Raw genomic sequence first — 11,146 nt, forward strand, 5'->3', positions numbered from 1 at the left:
GCAGGGTCGACTTATCAAGGTTTTACTGTACCGGGTATCTATCTGTCTATCTATATACTGTATATATATATATATATATATATGTATGTATACAGTAAAGTCTCAATTATTCAACGTAATTCAGCCAAGCCTTACACCAAATAACATGAAACACCAAATATTGCATAGTATCTTCATCAGCACAATATTCAGTGTTGAGCCGGATACTGCATTACTATCCATCTTGATGCTCTATCCTAAATGCTTTCCCTTGAGTAAAAGATGAAAAAGAGCATAAAATACAATAAATTAATGATACAATACAGTAAGGTAATACAGCACTTATTGGCTACTGTATATGAGCCAGTTGATACACCTTGATCCCTGATATTGCATAGAACCGCCGGTTACATCCCGTTTCGAGACCAGGTATTGCATTATTTTCGCCAGATATTGCTTTAAAAGAGCCGAGCCAGCAGCGCTGGATATTGCATTGGGTTGGATATTGTGACTGTGGATAACTGAGAGTTTGCTGCGCACACACACACACACACACACACACACACACACACACACACACACACACACACACACACACACACACACACAGTGTATGTTACAGGGAATTTGTGTAAATAGGGATATACTGTATGTTACAGGGAATTTATGTAAACAGGGATTTCATGAAATCCCTAGGGAATTCATGAAATAAGTTTTAACTGGGTTTGGTTTGTGTGAGTTAGGTTAATTTAGGCTGTGGTTAGGTTAGGCAGGGATAATCTAGGTTAAATTTATGTTAAGTTAGGCTAGGTTGGTTAGGTTAGGTTAGGTTAATGTATATAAATGCTTAACATAAATTAGCATTCACATAAATTAACCTAACCAAACCTAACCTAAATAACCTAGCCTAACTTAAACTTCACCTAGATTATCCCTGCCTAACCTAACCACAGCCTAAATTAACTTTACCCACATTAGCCCATCCCAGTTTAATCTAATTTCACGAGTTCCCATGGGATTTCATGAAATCCCTGCTTACACAAATTCAGTGTTACATGTATAACATTAAAGTTTTAAGTTACAGACATATACCACAGAAGAAAGGTTGAGAAGAAGCAATTATAAGAGTGATCGCTGTTGGATTCAATAGTAATGCTCTTTTAATGAAATACTGTATTGTGTTATGGTGCACAAATGGAAGCATTCTTCCACTCTCTTTATTTCCTACTGACAGTGACCTTCAGTCTTTCAAACACAGTGTATCCAGGCATCTTGAAATGAACGGATCTTGAATTTGGCTCTGTAATCTTGTTTTCGTTTTTTCTTAGAGGGAACAATCTTGTGGGTTTCTGGCATTCAGTTTCTTCTTCCTTGCATTAAGGGGAAAAAAAAAGAAAAGCAATTAATGGTTGAGATGATGACAGAAGTACTATAAGAAAAACCAGTTCCTCTGTATTTCAATATGACTTTTATTTACAAGTTACAGTACTATACGTATTAGGAGAATGTTTGATGTAAAGTATGACAGTCATGTAAATAGGAAGAAGATACAGTAAATTCTCAATTATCCGGTGTAATTCAGCCAAGCCCTATGCTGGTTAAAGCAAAGCTCCGGATATTGCATAGTACTTCCCACTGGCTTTTAGCGTCAGGCTGAATGTTGTGTTACTGTCTGTCTCAAACCTCTATCCTAAAAACTTTCCCAGGAATAAAAGATGAAAATTAAACTTAAAATACAATAAAATAATGATACAGTTCAGTAGAAAATTAAACTTAAAATACAATAGAATAAAGATACAGTTCAGTAATACGGCACCAGTTGGCGACTGTTTACGAGCCACTTGTTACATCTTGACACCGGATATTGCGTAGAACTGCCGGTTACATCCTGTTTTGATGCCGGATATTGCATAATTTTGCCAGATATTGCTTTAATACAGCTAAGCCATCAGTGCCGGATATTGTGTTGGGCTCTTTATTGTGATGATGGATAACTGAGAGTTTACTGTATTGGTATTTTCTCTGCTATACTGAAACCTTGCCTTCATCTATCAAACACTGTGTGTGAAATATATTTGTACCTATAAAAACCTGACAAGATATTGGTAGTAGGGGACATAAGTAAATCTTAATCAGAGGAGCATCTGACTTCTATGTCATAAGACAAGGAGTTGTCTCTTACTAGTTCATTTATGATACCAGATGGAAAGATCCCTCATAAATTTTGGATTATTGCTCACTTTTAGTGTAGTACCAAATAAAAGTACCCTCTTTAATTTCAGTTGAGCTAAAACAGTTACATACGTGGTTCATTCATTCATTCATTCATTGCCAGACGCCATGTATCCCAGACAGGGTGGCCAAGGGCTTAGAGTTAATTGTTTTACAGGGAGGGGCACTAATCCTCCACCAACCCCACTTGACATAGGGATGCCAACAGCATCTGGTGTTCCCATGCGGTCACCCATCCAAGTACTAACCAGACCCAACGTTGCTTAACTTCGCTGGTCAATATCATATTTCATAGGCATTCCATGGAAGAAGGGACAACCAACCAAAAATGGCAAAATGGGCCTGTAAGTTCCAACATGTCTCCCTGGTCTAAATCACATGTTTCTGCCCCCTTAAGAATGAATATTGGCCCTTTTAGCACACTCAAGAGTCCACAGTCTGGACCCCCTGACAATAATGATGTGTTCCCATGGGGCAGGAAGAAGGGACATTGGGCAAATGCCTCCCAGCCAAAGAGGCACTTCTTGGCCTGTGAGTATCATGGGTGTAGCTAGACATTTGGGGGCCTGGGGGCTTTGCTCCTTGAGGGGCCCTCCAAAATTTGATAAGGTTTGATGCATAATTAACAGAATCCTCATTTATTATTATTATTATTGCCTTTATATCTATAATGTGAATAACTAAACAATAATTAAAACACTGTAAACAACAGTGGCTAAAATTAATAATGAAAACATGAGACTTTATCTCAGTGTAAATGAACAAGCAAGTAAAAGATAAATTTCTTCAGTCTCCCGAAACCACAGTAGCTGCAAAGAACATTCTGGAAACTTCCCCAAATTTTCAATAATATCCATTTAGCTAAATTTCTCCTGATGACATAACAGTATTTATAATATAAATGTCAATTATTATCACTCAGTCAAGTATATATGGAAGATTCGTAGTAAAATCCCCAGAAAAAGAAAATTAGTGATTCATGAAAAAATCATAAATATACAAATACCTGGCCAGATATCGTGTTTCTTTTGATTTTTTTTATGTAAATATTTTTTGGTAGGTTGGGGAGCTCGCCATCCACTCACCTGATGTAGTGCTGCTCACGGGTGTCTGCCCTTTCCTCTCCTTCCTCTTCTGTCTTTCTTTCCTTCATTCTTTCCTCGTCCTTCTGCCTACAGGGCTGGATTTTGGCACTAGGTTCCTATTGTTCTTCTTCTTCTGCCTACAGGTGACTTTACACTCCCTCTTGTGTCTTTCCTTCCATCATTCTTTCCTATTCCTTTAGCTTATGGGTGACTTTACACTGACTGACAAGCCAAATGGTTTCCTGTACACCAGGAAACCATTTAGTACGCTGGTTGGTAACCACATAACCAAAGTATGCCACCTGGTGGCTTAGTGGGTAATTAAGGCACCCCAATTGTATTGAGCCGGTGAAGGTTTATATCCAAGGGATGGTCGGGGTTTATTGCTCATGTAATGCCACTCAGGGATGAGTGAGGCTGGTCACTTTCATCTTAAATGTCAGGACCAACTTGCCTAGCCCTGGGCTCCTATGCTCCTCATGGGGCAGCGTAGGATTGGATGATAGATGGATGGATGGATTTTTTTTTTTTTTTTTTTTTTAAGATAAAGTTTTGTTATTTAAAAACTGAAGGGTCTATATGGGGCCCTTCTCCACTGGGGGCCCATGGAAAGTTTCCAAACAGTACCTCCCTGTACCCTCTTTAGCTATGCCATTTGTGAGTATGACATCTGATGCTTCGTACCTGTCAGTTATATTACTTTATTTACAAATATAGCAGCTAAAGTGACCCTTTTCCCCCATCTATTTATTTTTTATTACTATTATTATTTTTAGGGGGGTGACCACAAGTATCATACTGTGTATGAAGAGTCTTTTCATTTCATAGCCATCAAAATGGAATGGGCTTTGGCTTTGCAACATACAAAAATAAGCAGGCACCACCACCCACATACTTCCTGTTCATCACGTAAATAGTTATTACAATGATTGTAAATAAATTTACCAGTTATGATACAGAAGCCAATTAATTCATCAATTTTCTGGTGGGTTAAAGAAAATGGGAGTGGCTATGATAGAGTTCTTAACTTTCATTTTTTTTTTTTTTCCCTTTAAATCTTGTTCATGGGTGGCTGTCCCATCTTCCATGGAATGCTTCATGTTTGTTTCCTAGGTCTGTATCCTTAACACCCTAGGAGGCATATTAACACCTCTTTCTTATCAGTTTATTTTTTCTAGTGGTAAGTCAAAGATCTCATCTCTGTTATTTATACAAACTGCTAATTAAATTACAGCCCCTAGAGTGAGGACATGTGCACCTTAACACTACTGTATGGTCAGATACTGTAGCATTGTACAGTATGTGGAGTTTCTTAATCCTCAGTTTTTCCATGACAGTAAATGATAGATACAAAAAATTCTTAGATTTGTTTATGCATCTCTGCCAAGATAGATTTTTCCAAGTATTGTATGTAGTTTTGAGGGTTCCACATTTTGGGGGGGGGGGGAAAGAGTTGCCATGATCTGTCTGTCTTCATCTTCCTGATATCTTGTGCCATCTTGGAAATCCTTAACAAGTTTTGGCCATGGATGGCTTTATGAAAATGAATATCAGTATTGATATTATGTTATTACCATACAGGGAAGGAAGCATATCAATAAACATATCATAATGACATCTCAAGTTCCAAACTGAGCACCTGTTCATGTACAGCATTATTAGTACAGTGTCAGTACTCTTATGAAAATCATTCTCAGCAATTGATAGTTTAAAACATTTTCCAGGCAAAAATAGAAAGACTATTTTGTACTATACATGCAAAACAGCAGGGTTGAGTAGGTCAGTTTCATGATATTGAAGGGAACAGTACATGTGGTCCTTGTTATATGCCTGGAATATGTTCCAAAACATCATAATTTTGTCCATATATCCGGTGCTAAAATTGGGTAAAACAGCAGTCAGCTTTACAGGTATCAGTGAAACCAAGTGGTAATATTTAATATACTGAGAACTGAACTTAAAGAAAAAAAAAATGGTGATATATAACAAGGACTTGCAGTATTCTTATTTTATTCCTTAATATGAGAGAAGAAAAATGTATCTTGGCAGGGACACTTGGTTTATTTATATTTATAATTTTGTCTCCAGTGATTATTTCCATTTTTAAATGGTAAATGCTGGACAGGAAAAATATTATTTTTAAGTCAGTACAAATATATATTTCCTCTTTATTTTTACACTATTTGATTTATATTTAATTTAGGCAAAAGATTATGCAGTCCCTAGAAAGCCAAACACAGTCAGCTATCAAAGAGCTAAACCTCAGTATATTACCATTGAATACTTCTCTCTTCACTCTTTGTAACTTTCCATCAGTGAAACAAATACTCCTCACTGCCACACACTGCTAATCCACTGATTCCATTTTTTTTACTCTGTCCTTTTTCTAAAACAGCAGCAGACTCTTTGTAATCACAAAAGGGAAAGTTCCAACACACCTATTCTGTCAACTTAAACACGATAATTCTTTTACGTGGCATTATATATATAGAAGAGCTGTGTGTGGGGGAGAGGGGCAGGTGTGTATGTATGTTTGTATGTGTTTCGTATCACAGATACTCGGTCTGTCAACGTGTACAAATGTTCAGCTGGGTTTGGTAATGACGTGTGTAAGACAAAATATGACAGAAGGTGGGAAAAATACACAAGTGAATTAATCTCCTATAATCTTGGATTGTATGCCTGTACAAACTTAACCAAGGTTGAACTTATTTGTTAGTACTTTGCAATACTTCTGTGTAAAATGTCTTTTAAATTACTCAAAATTAGGGGAAAATGAGCTTATAAGAGGAACTGGTTACCTGGTGTGAACTGTACAGAAATGGGCTGGTGTGTAGGACTGCCCAGCAGTGGCTCAGCTTGACCCAACAAACAATCCATGTCATCTCGGTGACACTAATCATTTTACTGTTGTTCAGTCCGTGTTGAATTGATGTCTAATGAATGTGAATATGTGTTGATGTACTTGTTTTATTCCATCAACTTCCTTGTATATTACAGCACAACTGTAGGCTGCATGAAGCATATCTTAATATGTGGAATGGTATTAAATACCTGACTTTTTCAGTGGCAGAAACATAAGTTTCCTCGTTTAGGACTTATAGAGGCAGCTACAAGTGCCCTTTACTGCAGCCACACAAGTGAAAAGGCACAATGGGACCATCTCAACCAGATACAGTCATGGAGAGACATGACGAATTTCACTAGACTGACGAAAAGCAAGTGATGATGCCCCTTTGTATATAAGCCTTTTCAGTTCTGTGGCATTATTTAACCATATTCTTGCCACAGTCAGATTATTTCTTTGAACTAAAGAAAGGCATCTCTCATTCAAAAGGTTAATGAAAGTTATATAAAACTTCTTGAGTTAAAAACATCTCTCCTAAGGTGAAACTAAATCCTCTGAATGTATCAAAATAAATGAGAGACATCCCCAGACTGAAGGGGTCCAGAAAACATGCCCAAAGCAGGGATGCCAAACTGTGGCTAGCCAGAGCAGTGTCCACTTGATGCAAAAACTATCTTTGTGTCCTGTTGTGTTTAAATCCCACAAATAGCTGCTGGGGAGTGGAAGAGTGGGAAATTTGATCTCTCAAGTGGGCAACCGAGGTGCCTTCCTGACTTTTTTTTTTTTTTTTTTTTTTTTTTTTTTTTTTTTTAAATCCAAAACTATTAATGCAAAACTTATTATTCTTAGCTCCTGTGGTCAGTCATTCTGGTATCCAAGAAAGTCTGATAAAGTAGCATGCAAGGGCAAATCTCAGCCAGTTTCCAAAAATTACCCCTGTAAATGAGAGAATATCCTGATATGAACAACTATTTACTAACCTCTTCTGAGGCCTGAGGCTGTAAGGGAGGCAAAAAGTGCAGCTCTTCCATGAAATTATAAGAGGATCATATCCCAAAAGAATCACTCCCTTTGCATATTGTTATGAAGGGCAAACTATGTACTGCCTCATCAGACTGATGGCAAGGAAATTGCCCCAGATGGGCTCACCAATACTAGCAGTCAATGAGCTGTGCCCCTATTATACAACACTGTGTTGCGAGGAAGTGGGGTTGACTCATTATGAAGTAAAACACTACAATTTACACTATGCTGTTAGGAGACTGTACTTGTAGTTTTGCAGCACTGGAATATGGCTTAACCTTGTCAATATGATAATGTTCATCTTTGTCTGTTCTTGCCCTCCCCTGATTTTATTTAGCTTTGAAGAAATATTTCAAATGAAGGGGTAAGATATAGCTTTCAGTAACACCATCACTGCTAGAAGCTCTTTCTAACTTGTAGTAAAACATCTGGTGGTAATGATCAATTTAATACGATGGACGTCCTTGACAGTAAGACAATTTAACTGCCTCATAATGGCTCTTTGGAATTACCTTTCTACCTCAGTGGCATAATGCTGGAGCATTTTGAGACTTAGCTACAGCTGCATACAGTAAGGTTACAAACAACATGGGTTTTATGATAACAGTAGTTTCACTGGGGGAAAGTTAAGGTGTCGCACATAATATGGTGTAGCAATGTGGATCGTTGATTGATGTGCATTACAAATTCAACTGAGATAATTACTGCACACAGTTCTGCAAGGCTGGCTTACCATGGAGGGGAATTACATGTTAGACTGGAGCATTCTTAAGTTAGTAGGTGTTTAGCTGACAACTGCAGCTCAGACTGTGACTCTTACATAATGTTACAGTTTTGTCTCTTTATAATAAGTGTCAGTGGTATCTTTTCAAGAAAGTGTTCTTGTCTCTTTGGAAAGCTAAATCAGTAATCCTCTCAGTCAATAAAGTGGCTGTAAAACAAAAGAGTGGTTGCATACTTCCATGTGCTGTGGGAGTAACCCTTGCCTCTGATTTTACCACATGTGAGCTTTACAGTCTTACTTAAAGAATAATGACAGTTGCTGGGATCTCAGTTCTCAGGTTCGGGAAAATAGTCTTTCATGTAGAAAACTCAGAGGTTGAGGAATGTAGCCTACAGAGAGTCATGACTGGTTAGAGAGCTTGGGAGTTCTCTTGTTAAGCCAAGCTAGGAGGTGATACAACATAGCCTGTATATACAGTACTCACTCATATTCTTACTTGCTAAGTGGGGAGAGGAGTAGATGGAAACCATGCAGTGCCTACTGGTAAAGGAGAGCAGCTCTTGTGTGTTGTCTAACTGACAGGCTTGATATTCTATTACAGTCACCTTGGATGAACTCTGGAATTAGGCATGTTAAAATCTGATCAATGAAGAGACAGATTCCAAAAGTGCAGCAAGACGTTACTCTAACCTGTGTCTCTCTGGTGCAGCAGCTGGCAGCAGCACGAGCATTGCTGCGGGTACTGGGAGCCGCGGGGAGTGAGAGCTGCAAAACTATCAGAAGTGACTCAACTAAACACACTGTGGCACCAGGACAGTGTCGGGTCAGTTACTGTGTTCTTTCATGTATCATCTGAACTTGGAGCATAATGTTAAAAGAGTTTAAAAAGTTGCTAATGTCCAGCAAAGCCTTCTTCATATAATTCTTTGATAAGTAAACATACAATAGAGGGATTGGAGAAGGGGAAAAGGAAGACTCTGTTCCTTTCACTGCCAACCTACCCTATCCTTCTAATGAGCTCTTATCATCAACACCTGCTCACCACCAAATATGAAAAATTGGTCCGCAGTGACAAATATACTTTCAGCACACAGACACACACACACACACTTCCATAATCACAGTAACACACTGCTACCTATCTGTCTATTGCCAGATGTCTTAATCTCTTAAGGGATGGCCACAAACAAATCGCCTCTATGTCGCCCTGTACGCGCCATTTCACAGCCCTCCCCCTAGCTCACACCTCTCTCTCCCATATAACTCTCCACTCCATCTCTCCACACATCACACATCACATAAAGAAGATAAAACACCTCACCTACTAGCCCTTGTGTTATGATGCTAAACACATATGTTCTCATGTGCTTGCAGGTGTGTGGGGAGACAATTGCCCGTGGGGAGCACCGATCACACATGGCCTCCCACACAGCCCACCGACCCCTCCACTGTGCTGTATGTGGCCGCGGCTTTCACCAAACTGAGGACCTCAAGCGACATATCAGGTGTGTGTGTGTGTGTGTGTGTGTGTGTGTGTGTGTGTGTGTGTGTGTACACTTAATGCTTAGGGCAAGTCAGTCACTTTCATTTCTGACACATCACATGAAAGAGAATCATTTATAAGCAGAAAAACATGGCAAGCCTCAGTCAGCTACGTAATGTTAGTAAAAAGTAGAAGAGGTGAAATACTAAGCACAGATGTGTCTCCAAGTGTACAGTAAAAATCGAAGTGATTTATTCATAATATTCTGATTACATTCCATGCCAGTATACTTTTCTTTGCAGGATTCACACTGGGGAGAAGCCATACAAGTGCAGTGTTTGTGGGGTGGCATTCCGGCAGCGTGGGCATCTCTCTCGCCATATCTTCAAGTACCATCCTGAGCAACGCCCACCTATAACTAAGTGAAGGCTGTAGATGTGTGTTGATATACAGTTGATGAGAATTGTTTAAAACAAATGAATTATGCACCTATTTTGAAGAGTTGTTTATTCAGAAGACAGAACTTTTTTGGCCTGACATGGACCCTCTTCATGTATGAATGGAGGTGAAATATAGTAACGTGAGGGAGATAAGGAGGAAAGGGAAGGTAGGGGAGATGGGGAGGGAGAAAGGAAGCAGGAAAACCATGGGGCTGGGTGTCAGAAAAGGAAGTGAAGGAGGAGACAATTATCAGGCATCAGGTTCAGGTGAGTCAGTGTTGTCATTGTTATGGAGGACAGTTAGGGACTTATTAAAGCAGTCTCAAAAACATTGAAAACCGGGTTACCAAGTTTTATATAAACTCAGAGGGTTATTGTTTTCTAGATGGCTGCCTTATAGTAGGGTATTTTATTTCCACCAACTGTTAATTTGGTCATGAGAATAACCCTGCAATAATTGCAACTTGTTAACTGTCCTCTTAGGCTTTATGATTACTGCCTAATGAATGCTTTTTCAGAGGAACTGCAGTACCTTGTCATGATCTTAATGCTTGAGAAAAAAAAAAAAAAAAAAAAAAAAAAAACTACTGTGCCATGAATGTAGGTATAACAGATGTGTTTTAATCATCAACAGGTTTTGGTTTTTAGTGCAACATTCAGAGATTATGTTCTTTATCTTAAGCAGTAGAGTATATTGTTTTTTACTCATCAGCAGGTTTTGGTTTCTAGTGCAATATGTGGAGATTATGTTCACTGCCGTTAATATACTTGTATTTTACATCACACAAATCAGCTTTGGTACAAGTAATGATTTCTTGTACAGTGGTAAAGATCATTAATTTGCTTAATGATGCCTTTGGGAGCTTTTTTGACCTCTGGCACACTGGAAGATTGCAAGGGGATTCTTTAATGTGAATCAGATCACTAGCATTAGCTGCAATTTGATACTTAAGTGAGACTTTAGCAATGAGTGGGTTGGGAGAGGGGACCTGCACAGAAGTATGTTACATACGGAAATTTTCCTTGCAGGTTCCCTTATGATTGCCATTTGATATATTCTTAGTTAGAAACAGTATTACCAAACCTATAATTTGCAAATGGATGATTCTGGCTACTGTACAAGCAATTTTGGTGTGTGCTTGTTAATTAATATTTGAAAAGAATTGAACATTTGGTGAATGAAAGCAAATATTTTTTTTCACTGGTGAAGATTTCTTGACGCAACTGTAGGATTCCAGTATAATTAAATAGTGTAGGAACTGCCTGTTATAAATACTGCAGAAAGACTCAGAACTATTGGATAGTGTATGCTGGAATCATACATCTGTTTGA

At 38.5% G+C, this 11,146-nt stretch overlaps 1 protein-coding gene across 1 annotated transcript in view; it reads left to right on the forward strand.

The window, feature by feature from the left end:
- The window catches only part of LOC145412987 (uncharacterized), a 121,679-nt gene extending 111,879 nt beyond the window's left edge, over positions 1-9,800 (forward strand). Inside the window, exons 7-9 of the mRNA XM_080282810.1 lie at positions 8,601-8,714; positions 9,266-9,396; positions 9,677-9,800. Coding sequence (XP_080138936.1) covers positions 8,601-8,714; positions 9,266-9,396; positions 9,677-9,800 — 369 coding nt within the window. The remainder of the gene's footprint in view (positions 1-8,600; positions 8,715-9,265; positions 9,397-9,676) is intronic.
- Positions 9,801-11,146: the final 1,346 nt, after the last annotated feature.

Source organism: Coenobita brevimanus, chromosome 94, assembly GCF_032717465.1.
Source record: "Coenobita brevimanus isolate Jiangsu-jjx chromosome 94, ASM3271746v2, whole genome shotgun sequence".
Classification (NCBI taxonomy): domain Eukaryota; kingdom Metazoa; phylum Arthropoda; class Malacostraca; order Decapoda; family Coenobitidae; genus Coenobita; species Coenobita brevimanus.